The sequence below is a fragment of the Paroedura picta genome, chromosome 7 (assembly GCF_049243985.1).
Source record: "Paroedura picta isolate Pp20150507F chromosome 7, Ppicta_v3.0, whole genome shotgun sequence".
NCBI classification, from domain to species: Eukaryota; Metazoa; Chordata; class Lepidosauria; order Squamata; family Gekkonidae; genus Paroedura; species Paroedura picta.
The window spans coordinates 92,129,573-92,146,289 of NC_135375.1; the positions used below are offsets into that span (position 1 = coordinate 92,129,573).

The 16,717-nt window shown below is 40.0% G+C and overlaps 1 protein-coding gene across 2 annotated transcripts in view; it reads right to left on the reverse strand.

Annotated features, from left to right (window-relative positions):
* The window catches only part of SLC44A1 (solute carrier family 44 member 1), an 81,994-nt gene that overhangs the window by 21,535 nt on the left and 43,742 nt on the right, over positions 1-16,717 (reverse strand). For both annotated transcript variants that reach the window (XM_077345385.1, XM_077345384.1), the window contains exons 5-7: positions 16,143-16,236; positions 8,105-8,274; positions 3,864-3,953 (exon numbers count right to left, since the gene is read on the reverse strand). In XM_077345385.1, coding sequence (XP_077201500.1) covers positions 3,864-3,953; positions 8,105-8,274; positions 16,143-16,236 — 354 coding nt within the window. The remainder of the gene's footprint in view (positions 1-3,863; positions 3,954-8,104; positions 8,275-16,142; positions 16,237-16,717) is intronic.

The window sequence follows — 16,717 nt, forward strand, 5'->3', positions numbered from 1 at the left end:
ACACTGGCCATCCTAAACTGCATCACATCCTTCTAAGCCTCTTGACTTCAGGGGACTGCTTCTATCTAACACTGATTCACTGTTACATCACAAACTCTAGCAGCCTGCAATGCGTTGCCTCTAACCCAGGGTAAATGCTACAGCAATTTCTCGTTGTTTTCTTGCACTATCCTGGCTGCTACTGTGGTCGAAGCAGAGATGGTAGGAACCATTTCTCCCTTCTCTCCTCCTTCCTTGTGTCTTAAACACAACTACCGCAGAATTCTGGGGATCTGGGAAATACAGCTTTCCAAGGAATCCTCAGTATGGAGTTTGTGGGAAAGAAACCAGAAACCATCTTATGTTCCCATCAACCAAAGGGTTACCCAAGCTGGGCTTGGAAAATTACTTCTACTATTTGAATCCAACTCTGAGTAGTAGTTACCATCTGATCCTCAGCATCGCTGCTGTGAGTTCTCAATTTCTTTTGTTATAAAGCTTTAACCAAAGGCCTCATGCTACAATGCACAGCACAAACAAGATTTCGGTAAGCTTGCTACTAATGCATCCATGCCATCAGGAGAAACTAAAATCAATATCACTTTTGTAATTACTGTGTTTCTCTACTCTGCTTTTTTTGCACTTTTGAGCCTCATATGGAATTCAATGCTACCCTGGTTCTGAACCATACTTTACTTTGCTTTAATGTAATTGGATGTTTCCTGCTTCAACTTAATAAATAATAATAATGCTTAATAATGGCCAAATTGATATAGTTCCCAGGGGATAGCTCTAGCATCTCTCAATGTAACAAAAGTTAAATCAAATCAATTGACCCCTAGATGTTCAGTGTTTTTAAGAACGAAGCAGCTGCCAAGCAAGGTGCCAGTACACCCACTCCGTTTCTGTTTTCTACCGTTCTTTGTTATTATTATTATTATTATTATTATTATTATTATTATTATTAGATTTATAGCCCGCCACTCCCTTGCGGCTCGTCTTATCTAGGAAACCTCTTTCATGTTCATTCCTTTAAATTAGCCTGTGAATCTATCAGCTCCTATTCATACTCTTCCTTTGATATGCTATAGTTCCTGGCTCAGGCAAATAATACACTTTTATTTTTAAAAGTATCTGCAGAACCTTTATCTGCTAATCGTTCACTTTCCATGTTTTTTCCACTTTGCTGTCATCTTTCCCAATTTTGGTTTCATGTGAGCTTTTTGGAAAGATCACAATCATTTTGGAACAAACTTAGAGTCTAGCAGAGCCTTAAATGTCCAACAGCACTTTCCAAGGTATTTGTGAGCCGAGCCTCACTTTCTGTCTGATGATCTCTGAATGATGAAACCTTTCCTCCCCCCCCCCCCCGTCATCAAGTCACAGCTAAATTATGGCAAACCCATGCTTTCGAAGGGAAGAGATGTTCAGAGTTGGCTTGCTATTGTGTGCTTCTGTGTAGTGACTCTGGACTTGCTTGGTGGTCTCCATCCCAGGGCTGACTTGGCTCAGTTTCCCCAATCTGACATGATAAAGCTACCTAGGTCTGGTCATATTTACACATATGAAAGCTTATCCCTTGTAAAATTTTGTTCATCTTTAAGGTACTACTAGACTCAAATGTTGTTATATTACTGCAGACTAACAGACCTTTCCGCCTAAACAGGTTATGCTGGAAAGATCACTTTAACTACACAGTGAAGTGCACATCTTTGGAGGTCATGTCAAAAACGCTAACATCTTCCTTGTCTCAGCCTCCCATGGCCAACACTGCCCACCAAGACACTAGGGGGAGGCGGTGGATCAGCAATTGCTAGACCACAAAAGCATAATAACATTGTAACAATATATTGCCTGCTAGCCTCCCTGAATTCCCATCTTTCATTCAAAAAACCCCACCAATCTCTGGCCCATCCTGTGTGGGGAGAGAAGAACTGTCCCCCTATATTAAGGTGACCAGATTGTCCCACTTTTGGAGGGACATCTGGGGGTACCTGGCAAATTGTACTTATGTTTTAATAAGTACAAAGTTTTAATCAAGAACCCCCCCCCCCCCCGGTCAATGGTGTCCCGCTTTACCAATGTTTAAATCTGGTCACCTTACCCTATATCCACAAAGAAAAAAGCTAGGCATTTACCCTTTTTAGAAAATGCAGGCTGGGAATTCAGCAGAATTGATATATGGTGTCAACAAAGAGCCTTCGGGGAGGGCGGTATAGAAATACAATAAATAAATCATTAAAACATTGTTGTGCTATAGTGATCTAGAAACTGCCAATTAAAAAAGGTAGTCCCCAGAAGTTCTCTGATGGTGGTAGCCATGAAAAATGGTGGCCACAGGGCTGAAGGTAAGGAAACTCCTAGGAAATTTATTTTGCAAATGCTCAGTAGTTGCTGCAAATTCACAATGGCAATGAGAACCACGGGGAACCCTCTTGTCATGTAGATGCCACTAAGGACCATTTGGAAGCTGCTTTGCCAAGATAAGAAGACTATACTTGTGACTTTTTTGACCTGCCTCGCTCTCAGTTTGAAGGGAAAATAAGTGAGAGATATGATAAATACATAAACATAACCATGATTGTGCAATCAGGATCACACTTCCCAACCTTCTTCTGCAGCATGCTGATCCCTCCATAAGCATTACATCATCGGCACCAACAGTAACCAAAGTCAAGGCTAACCAGCAGTCCCAGATTCCCAGCAAAAACTTGGTTCAACTCCTTGTTTTAAATCCACACTACTGAAAACAGGGGCACAGAGGGCACAGCTTGAGAGGCAGATCTTAACTGACAGGCTGAGAGTATGAGAGGAGACAGTCCTTCAGGTGCCATAGTGCCAAACTATTTAAGGACTTAAAAAAATAAGAACTTGCACTGTGAATTATGCCCAGAAACAGATGGGTAACCAGTACAGACCTTTCTGCAGAAGGGTGGATATAATTCCTGTGACAAATCTCTGCCACTAGCCTTCTCCCCAGCTCTCAGACACAGGTAAAGTGGGCTTGGAAGAGAGACACAGTCTCCTGGAAGAACTAAGGGTCCTGATAATGCTCTCTGAGTTCTGCAGGGCCTGTAAGATGGAGCTGTTACACCAGGCATTTGGTTGAGGCCAGGGTGGTGACCGGTGTTTTGAACTGTGGATCCCGCACTACTTTCCAACAATCAAAATCCCAGGGTCATCTTTGCCTAGGGTCATCAGCATGGCCCCATAGGCTGGAACAGCAAGGTTGGGTTTAGAAGGGCTATAGATCCTAAGTATCATTACATATATTGTTCATTTGTTTGTATGGGGGTTTTATGGGGGTTTTATATTGTAATTTTATTGCTTTATTCTGTGAACCGCCATGAGACAGCTTGTGTTGAGAGTGGTGGTATACAAATTGAAAAATAAATAGTTTTGATACAATCAGGATACATCTTCAGCTTCTGGGACCAATACGAAGTAATCGTCTGTACCAATTTTGTTAGTGGTTCAAACAATCCTTGTATGTTATCAATGATCACAAGACTATTCTCTAAGATTGAAAGAAAAGGGAGAGGAATGGGAAGGCGACAGTAAGCCGCTTTGAGCCTCCTTCGGGTAGGGAAAAGCAGCATATAAGAACCAAATCCTCGTCTTCTTCTTCTTCCTTTTCTTCTCTCCTCCTGTACTGAGCAAATGATCAGAACAGCACATGGGCCTAAGATAACAAGATGGTGACTTTATCCAATCCACCACAGAAGAATCAGTTACCATGGAAAATAGCCTTGAGAGTAATACAGGGTGAAACAACAATAACAAACCATTCCTAATTTTTAGGATGCAATAGAAAATGGGGAGATCAGATATTTAATCCCCCTGCCCACACTTCTAGAAGAGTAAGGTTAACTTTGTCAACTTACCAAGTGATCCCAGAACAACAAGAATAGTTAAGATCCAAACAACTACTCTTGAAATGTATCTGATTATCACCATCATGATCATGGAAAGCACTGCAAAAAAGAAAATGAAAATAAAAAGAGTAATTTATTTAAAGCAGAAATTGCTAAGGAAAGTATATAAAAGAAAGGTAACACACAAGACTTCCCCAAATGCACTGATATTATACATTAGCGATGCTTCTGCATTCATTGCAAGGACTTTAATCAATAATGTACAGGCTAAGTTCTACTGTATTCAAAATTTGTGACTTGCCAGCTAAAGAAAACCACCCTATATGAACATTTATACACCAAGACGTCAACACTCAGCTGTAGATACAGTACAATGAGAGGACGATGCAACAAGTCAGAACGGTGAGCTTCTTTTCATGAGTTGGTAACATGTCGCCCAACTCATGGTGAGCACAACCCAAAAGTTGCATGCAGACAATAAATGCTTGGCAAGCATAATTATGACTACAATGAATTAAGAAGTTAAGATTGTGGCAAGAAGCACGTATTACTTAATTTTTACCTGTCTTATTCACAAGAAGCTAATTTATAAAGGACTTTTTAAAAAGTCTTCTATACTATTCTATTTTTTGGAACTCTATAATCTTGACTGTTCAGCACTCACATTGCATCACAGACAAGATGCCCACTACAACCATTGGCTGGCTTGGAAAACCATGAAGAACTTCAAACTGCGACAGGAGCGTGCAAGTACGGAAGAGAAATTAATGCTTTCTGAGCAAACCTGGCTGCTTTTTCCCATTAGGCAGAAATGCTCCTTGTAGTTTCATCGAGTGAAAGTTATTGTGTATATGTATGTCTGTGTCATAAGAGGTTTGAAAACTCAGAGATAACAGGTGAATATCAACAATAACATGAATGTGATTCTGAAAAGAAATAAATAGCGGTGAGCCCAGACTGGTTCATGAATCAAAGTCTGGCACAAATTTGGCTCACTTCAGAGCCCCTGAACATTTGCTGGACTTTTTTCCAGTTTGGTTTGGCTGTTCAGGTCATGGAATCCTAACAGCTGTGCTAGGCAGGTCTGCTGTTCACCTGTTGGGTTTACATGGCTCACAGCCATTTTACTGGTTGGTTTTATTTTCCCCCACTTCCAAGCAGGGGCAAACAAAATGGACTGGCTGTGAGTCATGTCAACCTAATAGCCAGGCAAGCTCACCCATCAGTTATTAGGCTTAAATGGCCACCAGTCATTAAACACCTTACTTTCACTCCACCCCCCCTCCAAAACATACTTTGAAATGGGGTGCGGGGGCGGGGCAAAATGGTCAGGTTAAATGGCTGCCAGAATTTTGGCTTGGTTCAGGGTTCAAGTTCACACCTGCCCCAAACCCGGATGTTTATGTTTGTGCCCATCTCTAACGACGAACACTAAAAACACAGGGGAAGCAACTATTCTTGGACATCATGACATTCATTTTGGGTATTAATTTTCAAATGTAAATACTAACTATAACCCTCATTTGGAAAACTGATTTCTGGTTCACTGTAAAATATATACAGAAGTGAAAATTGGGAGGAGAAGACTTTTAGGTGAAAGGAAAGGAAGAGATGTTTAGGGATGCTTGAATGCCTTCTGGTTCAGGTAACATCCTGTTTGATGGCAGCAATCAGGCAACTGATTAATCAACAGGCAGTTCAGCTGTTTGCAATCTGCTCACATCTATTTGCAGAAACAGGCTATATGCAGCAATTAGAACTCAACCACCAACTGATGAGGGATCAGTGGGAGTCAGCTCTGATCTGCTGGGGAACTTCAGAGAATAGGGGCAATCTGTTCCTATTCTCTGCAGCCCAAGTGGACAGCTGGGGTGTTGCTGGTGGGGAGAAGCAATTTATCCCCCCCTTCAGACACACACACATACCTAAGCTCAACTCCTTGAGCTGTAGAGAAACAAGAACAGTCAGTTCCTCTCTTCAGCAACCCAACCTGACAGTTTGGTGTGGATGGGGAAACAAGCTCCTGGTCAGTCTTGCTCAAATAGAGAAGCTCAGCTGAGAACTGACTTTTGAGCTTTACCTCCACATTTCTCACTAGGTCCCTGTCAGGCACAGATTCAGCCAGATGTTGGAGGCAGTTCCTGATCAGTAGCCATTTATATTGTTTGTTGGGAGATGATCCAGCTGGGTGAGCAAAGCATGCTGAACTGCTGAATACATTCAGCACAAAATTATGATAGCATTAATTCTGTCGTATTGACCAAGGAGCCCCAGCTTTAGCACTTATCAAAAAGGATCAAAATGTTTATGCAATATCAGTCAATATTCAAGCTGACTATATGTATCTTGCTTTTCTACTGCTAATCCAATAATGGTGCATCATAAAATTATCTATGAGTCCTACTGTCACAAGTTCTGATGTTACTAAAGACAAAACAATCAACTGACTATGGTACAATGGGTGCTAGAACAGGCAACAAGTGAAAAAACAAACTGACAGAACTTTTAATGGTCTCTTTTCTTGTTCCATGTAGAACAAGAGTGGCTACTACATTATCGAAATTTGTAGAAGTATTGAAGGAACCTTTTACTTAGCTTTTTATGATTTAGGAAACGGTATCCCTTAGTGCTGATAGAAGCCTAACACTGGGATTAATTCAAATACCTGTCATCTAATAAATCAAATAGGAGACTTGGCATGATAAAAAGAAATGTGTAAAAGTTTGAAAACATTTTGCCATAACTTTCTGTCCAAGAGATATGACAATGCAAATATTTATTAAAAAGAAAACTCTTATTTAACCTGCTAAACCATTTAAATGAATGACAAACTCCTCCCATAAAACTAAGGTTTGAATTGAAATGTGCACAAACCGCTGCATCCCACTGGTAATTCTATAGTGTACAGACTACAGTCAGAAGACATGCATGACCTCCTGTAGATTTGGACATATACAATCTATTTTTTGCCCTATGACTGTGGCAACATGGCAAAGTTGGGAGCATTGGCCTGGCTGCCAAGAGAATGGGATGCATTCCTTTTTCTTCCACGCAAGCATTCCCTGGAAAGCTGAACACATAGTAATTGTTGCCCCAGCATTGCTTAATTCAGATTCAATTTTTTCTGAGCAACTTTCAGTTTGTGGGATTGAAAAGTTAAAAGATGCTCTACTTTATTTTTGAAAATTAGGTTTTGGTATACTTCTGTAATATAAATGAATGAAACATTAAATTGGGCCTTTTCTTCTAACAAGGAATGATAGCTTTTTGTTGTCCTTGACATTTCTTTCAATAATTATAAAATATACAATATTAATGTGCAGATTTTACTTACATAGGCTCAAAAGAGCAAAGTTCTGCCATATGTAAACGCAAATCACTTCTAACACTGAGTAATTGCTGACAATGTAGATTTTATAGCTTGGTTTCTATTTTATATTTACGTTTATTACACTGCTTGAAAGATATTTCATCCTATGCATAGCTAATTAGACTGCACAATTTTAAATGTATGTTTAATAAGATTTAACGTTTACTTGTATAGAACTTACACAGGTTAAATGTCAAATGTCTTTTATTTGTATGTTGGAAATTTGCTTGTCGATGACTGTATTAAACTGATTTAGATTTACTTAAACACAATCAATCAGTTTATTTTTATGACACACCCTGCCTTTCCTTTGAGAAGCCTGGGGAGGCTTATGTGGTCTTTCCCATCCAGGCAGCTTACAGGCCAAGACCTACTTAGCTTATGGAATCTTACCGCTTCAGACCCTTTTGTTTTAATCAGTTACAAGCAGCTGATTAATCAACTAAAATTCTTTGAATTGGTTGGCAGACCTACTTTTGATGCAAATCCCTCAAGATTTAACAATTTATGTCCACTTAGCAACGTCAATCCAAATTAACGGAGAAAGCACACTGAGAAGCTTATATACAAGGCTTACTAATACGGTAGGTTGATTTGCTTTTAAAGGGAAGAAGAAGGTCCAGAGATTTAACCGGACAGTGACACTGAATGGCGTTCAGGTCCCCACATCAGTTAAGAATAAGGAGCAGAAGTCAATGCACACACATTTTTAAAAGCACATTTGATGCAGCTTCTGGATAGGAAATATAAAATTAGATATCGTTTCCCTAACAGACTTAAATACTGAACATACTGTGTTTTCATATTGTGGGGACAGAACGTGTTCACATTCTCCTGTTGCAGTACTACATAAATAGCTAATAATGAGAAAAACAATTACCTAGTGATAACAAGCAAAGTCCCAATATAATCTCTCTGCAGGTCATTACTCCACTAATCAGCCTGTGCAAGACACTACTGTCACTGACAAAGGTGATCAGGGCCTCTGCAAACTTGGCATAGCAGGAAATGTTCACAGGAGCACAGCGATGGAAGAATGGAATAGGTGCACTGGTGATACAAGAAAAAAAATCAGAAAAAAAATTACTCCTATGTAATATAAATGCCACATCAACACACAAATGGAAGGTGAATTGATGCAGTACACTCCACCCTCATACACACTTTAATCGGGAGCCACAAGATTAACATAAACATGCTGCTATGAGGATGGCTGTAATGGGTCGTGATGCAGTTCTTAAAAATCAAGATATTCTGAGAAGAGGGTGGAGTGCACAGTCTGATGTTACCCACCCCCAACACCTCAAAAAAACAAAGCAGAACAGCCCCACATTCACCCCAACACACATAATTTGAAAATGTTCCATGAATTCAATGTTATCAAGAGACAGGTATGTTTATATACACAGGAGAGATCTTGCAGCATTTCTGAAAGGTATTCAGACTTGTAGCAACAGTGAGCCTCTAGCAAGCAGCCTTCTGAAACTCAGGGGTATAAGTGTCATGAGGCTGCTGCTTGCTTAGCTCCCCTCAGAGACGACAACAGGATACAACAGAGATGGTGGTGTTGTGCACGTGCATGCTGGGATCCCAGAAGATCCCTGTGTGTGAGACAATGAATAGAAGTCAATTTCCAACTATTGCTCCTTACAACCTACTGCACGCTGTTGCCATGGGTCTCCCAATCTATGCGCAGTTTTAAGAGGGGGGGAGAAGTGAGGAGCTGAAGTGAAAAGAGGAGTCCCCCCCCCCCAAAAAAAGTCTTGATGCACATATCAATATACAGGCTTAAAATCCTAATCACAGAGGACAAGCCGGTTGCAGACTGATTTCGGAAAATGTTCCCCGCAACTTTTAAACAGGGCCAATTTATATTGAAAAGTTATCCTGAAAAAATTGTGGTAAAATTTAAAAACTTTTAAAACAGTTTAGAATACAATAAGAATCCCAAGATTACCAAGAGCAAACCTTTTCAACATTAGTCACAACCTAGGGTTTCTTATTTTTATGTTCCATTTTGATTTTATGGTGGACTCTTATTTTTTTTATTACATTTTTACCGAGCCCTGCCTCCCGGGAGATTGGGGCAGAGTACATGGTTCTCCCCTCCTCTATTCTATTCTAGCTGCACTAAGAAGTAGGTTAGGCTGAGTAAGAAATTGGCTCAAGGACAGCTGGCAAAATTCACGGCTTAAGTGAGGATTTAAGGTCAGGCCTTCCCGGTCACAGTTCAGCACGCTAACCACTACATGGCACCAACTCTGAACATATTCTGACCTACCTTGGCAAATTCCAAAATTTGTTGCCAGTTTATGGCACTGCTCTGGTTAAACAACCATTCAACATTTGCAAGGAAACAGCACACAGTGGCCTTCCCGAGCACATAATCTTCCCCATCCTAAACATTTGCCAGGCATAATCAAGGCCGAGACTATGCCAGTTCAAGGTAACTGGTAAGAAAGTTGCTAAGAGTGGTATCTCCCATCTTCTCTTTTGAGCTCCCCCAGAAAGAAAATACTAGTTAGAACTATCCCATGCCCAATCTCTAGACAGGGGAATTATGCTTCACAGCCTGAAACACAACTGCCTGTCACATTCATTATTTCCCCCCTCTCTTGCTCAATAGGCAGCACTGCTGCTGCCTGCACTTATACTTGACTAGACTGTCAAGCCTGTCTATTTTTAATTCTCTTTTGCACACAGAGAGCCTTTTTACATTTTTATTCACAAGACGCTCATCTTTCTAATTGGAGTCAATGAATAAAATCACTCTTTTCTATTCAGAAGGCATTTTCTTTAACCTCTAGGTTATTTTCTCTCAAAATCAGTTCCTATAGTCATACTTGTCAGGTTCACTGAGGCTAAGACAAACAGGGTATATAATGCCTGTGGGGTCATCAATTCTTAGTCAGAGATGTGAAGTCTGCACTCGTTCTAATTAGAATTCTTTCTAAAATGCTAAACCTTCATTTCAAGGATGCAGGATAGAAGCTGCTGACTTCAACTTCCTTTTCCATGTATTATTTATCATTTACAAAGACCCAGCACTTTAAAGAGAATTATCTACAGAGAATTATTGAATAATTAGTAGCCCCAAATTTGGAGGAAATCATACCTTACTATATCTAGAAAGCATTTTTTATTTTTAATGTATGCTTCTAGATAGTAGACAAACTCTTTTAGACTTTAAGGCACACTTCCACAACACGCAGTGTCCTTCAGTGCTCAGACACGTTGGGAAAGAAAGCTAAAGAATAATTTAATAAAACTATTCCTTGTTGGCAAAACTTTAGGTTAAAGGTGTCAGAAGAGCCTGATCAATGTTCTATCACCTTCTGCATATTGCCCTTTACCCCAAATAGTATAGTTTCAGGGGGAAATTGCCAGTTCACCTGAGTATTCAGCATGGATACTTAATTCCATATAAATCATTCACTATCTGGTCACCCTTGTGAGAGGTGATCAGATAAAATAAAATACACTATGGCTTGTAAATAAAATAAACTGGGTTGGGAAATTCCTGGATATTAGGGGGTAAAGGCTAGGGTGGCTTGGGAAGGGACGTCAGAGGGATAGAGTATCATAGGATTCACCTTCCGAAACAGCCATTTTTCTCCAGGAGAACTGACATCTGTGTCTGGAGATCAGTTGTGATTCTTGGGGAACTCCAGGCCCTGCCTGCAGGATGGCAACCAGACTCTGGGGAAATATTCATCTTGAAGCTGGTAGGTATGATGTTGCCAAAGTCTGGAATAATGATTTTTCCAGCTTGTAAGGCTCAGTTGCATTATAAACCAAGATCCTGCCATCCCATGCTTTTCTAGCTTGAATAGGAAACTGAGCTTCTGGACACATGCAGGCTGAAAAGATGCCTTAGAATATTAAAAAAAACACTTGGGGGTTTTTGTATGAAGTGATATACATTCAATCAATCAAAATGTAGCTTTTCAGGGTACCTGTGTAACTCAGCAAAGATACTTAATTCCACAAGTGTCTGCGTATGGGGTGTCCTCTGCCTGGAATGCCACTTGAGAGTATGTTAAAGGGCAATACTCCATTATTGAGAGAACAGATATTATATATTTCCTAAATTCAAGGTATTGTTCGTAGAAAACAACATACCTGTAAACCACTTCCGCAGGAGTGGTAAAAATAAAAGAGTAAGAGGTAAGTGGGTGGAGAAAGGGGCGGGGCGAGTTGGGATAAAAACTCGAAGGGGCCAATCGGGAGCTGTGAAGTGTCGGCCCAGCTCCTTTTCCGGCCGTGAAGTCAGAAGCCTGGGGTGGGAGGGGGCCACGAAGCCAGGAGCCTGGGGCAGGAGGGAGCCAGGGAGAGAGCTTTGTGGCAGGGAGGGGGGGCACCCCAATGAGGGCTCCTAGCACCCGCTGTATTTAGGGTATAGTGGGCTAAAGTACTAATGAATATATAAAAAATCACAAGATTTCTGATACAAAACTCATGTAAAAACCACTGATGTCGAGGAACGAGAAGGAAGACTTTCAAACATATATTATTTTTCTGTGTTAGCTGTGGAGACTGAATTAAAGATGGAGTTAATTGTTCTGCCTTTCCAACGAGTGTTAACTGTTTTTGCCCCTATCCTTGCCCCTATCTTTAAAAGAGGCTTCTGTCTAAAACCTTCACATATTACATTAATCCCTATTGGCATGGCATGTTATTACTCACGTTAAACATGTTTAAGATAAAAATGTAAAACAGGCATCATTTCATACTCCTCATTCACTAATTTCAAAACTAGTTCATTGTAATGTCCAAAACACCTAATAAAGGACTATTCCATTGTTGTGCAGAGAATTGTTCATATGACAAGTCATTTACTAGCAGGCCCTGAAAACTAATCTGCTTTTCAGCTACCTGAATTTTAGTTTATATACATTTAAAATAAATGCCAGGATTGCAAAGGGCTTGTGTTGGCTCAGTGGAACTTCAGACTTGTTTTCTTCAAGCAGGCGACCCTACCCTTCCCATGCCAAATCCCTTCAGTTTCAAATGCAGTTTGCAATGGGGAGAACAATGCCATGGATAGTGGAATAAACCAATCCAAAGCCTTCCTCAGCTGCTGGAGGCCATTCCATGGCATTTTAGACCTAAAACTTTGGTCCTTTTTCTTTCAAACAGGCAGAATCCTCAGTGCTAGAGTAGAAGATTTTTCCTTCCTTCTTCCTCCCAATTTTAAAGCAGTTAGTTGTTATTGTGTTAACTACCTTCTGCTGAAGACAATGATTATCAAGTACTCCTGAAACTACCTGGTTTTATGTGTCGGAGACAAAAATTTAACTTTGCTATAATGAATAAAAAATGAGGTCAGCGATTACTACATGATGTCTTGGAATAAATGGGACTCTCGAGAATCCAGCACATGAGCCCCATTTCTATTTTAGTAGCTCTGTCTCAGGGAGGGATGACATGCACCGCATCTCTTTCATAAGAAGCAATATAATAAATTTATTACAGCAATGTTCTGCATTTTCATTAATTGTCGTTGATTAGATGTAGGGATATTACACGTCTGAGCAGAACAGAAAATTCTCTCAGCTATGCTGCCTCATTTAATAATGATCAGAACTCAGTGAGTGAATAGTTGACTTTGTAGTAAACAAGAGCAGGTATATTGTTCCTTCTTGCATACTAGGAGAAAATCTTTCTGTTTTATCATGATACATAAACATTGCCAGAAGCTGCAAATTAGCACCGGCCTCAGAAAGTGCATTTTTAAAAAAAAACTATTACCTGGATCTTCAAAAGAGAGAGAAGCCTGAGGAATGATGAAAATTCTGCACTTCCCCTTTTCTGGATTCAGGGGAGGCCCATTGTTGAAAAGAGCTACGTAAGGATCACAATATCTCACTGGCCCCTTGGCCAAGTTTGCTGGCAATACTGGGAGACAAGGGGAGCTTTACACATGTGTAAGAGTAGCTGAACTACCAGGAGGTCCAAGTAGGTTTGTCTTTTCAGTCGTTTTGTAGTGCCGAATGTATCATATTGTATAGGAAATTAGAGGGAAGCCCAGGAAGAAATACAGTAACTTATTGTGTAGAAATTGACATGTAAGACTCAAGTTTCACATTCTCAAAAGGGAAAAGCAGGAAGGGAAGAAAGCTGTGTAGCATCTTTGCTGAGCATTGCTTTGCCCCTTATAAAGGTGACTTCTAAATCTTAGGTAAGGCTATGAGCTGAAGGATAAAAGCCAAATATCTCTTGGTCTTTTAGCTCTTAATCTGTGGTTTGCAGGCTGCATCTTTAATCCAGCCAGCCAATGAATCCAGGAACAGCCTGATATGCCCTTGTTTGTTTTGCTTTGTTTGTTGTGCTCTGGCTTATTTGTGCTCAGTTTTTCCTGCTGTAGGTCACTATGGGGGAGGGAAAGAGGCAATGTATGTCCAAATCCCATCAGATCTCCAAAGCTAAGCAGATGGGACACCACTACAGGAAACTCTGCAGTGGAAGGTAATGGCAAACCATCTCTGCTTCTCATTTGCATTAAAAACCCCTTGTTGGGGTCACCATAAGTCTGCTGTGAATTGCCAGCACTACATACAAACGCAAGCCACCTTGGATCTAATCAGAAGAAAAGCAGAGTCTAAATACTTAAATAAATGAATTAAATAACTACATGACAATTTGCTTAGAAATCTCCAGAATTACTCTCTTGGCATGATCGCTGTCACACCACAGCAGAACAAACTGAATCTACATTCAGGCAAGGAAGGAGTGATGTTGGGTGAGAAGGCTGATATTTCAGAGGGAGTAGGCTCACTTGTCTTGGATGGAGGACAGTTGGCTTTTGTAAGTAGATTAAGTGCTTGGGGGTGAACTTGGCCTTGCTATTTGAAAAGCAGATCAATGGAGTGGCCAAGAGTGCTTTTTACCACCTATGCCTAGTTCACCAACTCACTTCTCTCTTAGGCTGAAGAATTTCACTAAATTAATCCATGCTTTTTGATTACTGTAATGTGCTCTACATTTGGCTGTTCCTAAAGAAAACTCACATACTGCAGCTAGTTCAGAATGAAGCAGCCTGATTACTGTCAGCAGCTAGTCAATCAATGGGAACATATAATCCACCCATCTTAGAACAGTTACACTAGCTGCCAGTTTGTGTCCAAATCCAATTCAAGGTACTGGTTATAACATTTACTGAAACAGTAAATGAGATATAAAGATTTCCAAAGTCTTTCCAAAAAACAAGAATAATTGAACAGAAACACTTGATCACACACACACACAAATACAAACCATGGTGTGCTTTAAATGGGATTTATATTGCATATATGCATCTATCCATGCAATCCAACAGATATACCCCTCTAAGCCTACTGACTTTAAAGGGTGTAACTCTTAGAATTGCTTTGTTTGTGGCAAATATATATATTTTTGTAAGAATGCATTTTTATAAAATTGAAAGTTTTCTGCAGAGAAATATAATAGGGTCTACCCCATCCTAAAGGTAAAGTATCCCCTGTGCAAGCACCGGGTCATGTCTGACCCTTGGGGTGACACCCTCTAGCGTTTTCTTGGCAGACTCAATACGGGGTGGTTTGCCAGTGCCTTCCCCAGTCATTACCGTTTACCCCCCAGCAAGCTGGGTACTCATTTTACCAACCTCGGAAGGATGGAAGGCTGAGTCAACCTTGAGCCGGCTCCTGGTCTTGAACTCCCAGCCTCATGGGCAGAGCTTCAGACTACATGTCTGCTGCTTTACCACTCTACCCCATCCTACTGATGGTAAAATCTTGACTGAAGGAGGATGGAATGGGCTTGTGGTGGAGATATATAACTGAATAAATCCTGAGTGGGCAAGAATTCATCAGATGGCCTCTTTAAATTTGGAAACCAAATTACATAAACTGGAAGGCAAACTGAAAAATAAGTTTATAAATTTGCATTAAAACATTTTTTAAGGTTTTCTGGTTTGTTAAAAAAAAAATGTATCTGACCTCTAGCAAGTTTCTGTCCTGATGAGGGAGAGAACAATAGATGCAAATTAATTCTTTTAAAGACTATGTACTGTTTGGAATAGTAATAGGGAGACATATCAAAAATTAACTACTTGATCAATGACAATCTTATGTCATTATCAATGACAATCTTTTGGGGAAGGCACTGGCAAACCACCGCGTATTGAGTCTGCCATGAAAACGCTGGAGGGCGTCACCCAAGGGTCAGACATGACCCAGCGCTTGCACAGGGGATACCTTTACCTTTTTAAAAATCTTATGTCTGTGTATATATATAATCAATAAATATTAACTAAATTAAATTTAAAAAATTAACTATTTGCATAAGGGTACTGAACCAACAATTATTTGTTTTGATAGTACTGTTTCCTTTAGTTACAAGCATATATATAAATTAGTCAAGCTTAACCCCAATGAATCATTTAATGTATGTTTAAGAAAAGGCACAAAACCCAGCCATCAAAGCTGAAAGGATGAGTTACTTGTAGGTACACTGTTAAGCAATGAAAGCTAGACTACAGCACACATATTCTAGACTGGGAGACCTGGGAGCAAGAAGGTACAGACAAAAAACAACCAATCAGATGCCACACAGTGAAATGCAATACATGGAGACATCACAACTAACAAAAGCATCTCTCATGCACATGCACCACCAATATACGGCCACACAACCAAACAGCACCAAACCATTTTAAATTTTAGGAGCAGAAGACTACTTAAAATAACATATTATATAACATATTTTTCATATTATATAACATTCTTTCCAGTAAAGTGAATACAGGATAGCAATTTTATAGGAAATGTAGCAGTTAAGAGAGGAGGTCCTATAAAAATACCCCATCATACCATATTGAGGTCCTCAAGTGACAGTACCCAGGCTTTATGACTTAAACTCCAACACAAAAGTAAGATCTAAGAAAGAGGTTAGATTACCTCTCTGGAACCGGGAGCTTGGGGCACAGCTGAGCAGCCCTTGAATCTGTAGTGTATTCAGATGGCTTTAGTTCATAGCTACAAAGAGTGGAGCCTGTTTAAAACAAAAAACAAATCCATGGACATTAGTTCAGTGGTTACCATTAAAAGCAAAATATTGGCTGATGAATTCCACAACTTTACCAAACGTTTGGAGTTCAGCATTCAGTTACGTAAAGAATATTATTCCATTTGGACTTCAGGAGTCCGTTGTTTAAGAATAGTTTGGGGCCAAGTCTACAAATGCTAACCAGAGATTACATTCTACATGGGAGCTGTTCTGATATAATCTGAATAGTAGCTCATCAACTGCAGTCTTCTGAAATTTAGGGAACCCAGCTAGGCAGGTGAACTCAGAAATGTTATTCAGTGGAGTTTACCCCCAAGGAAAGTGTCTTTAGGATTGCAGCCTTAGTTATTTAAATTCATCTTCAGACAGTGATTAAATATAAAACTAGTTTTTTACAGCAAAGCTTCTTGATAAAATGACACAGAATGGTCACCACACAATGACATTCTTATCATAAATGTTCATA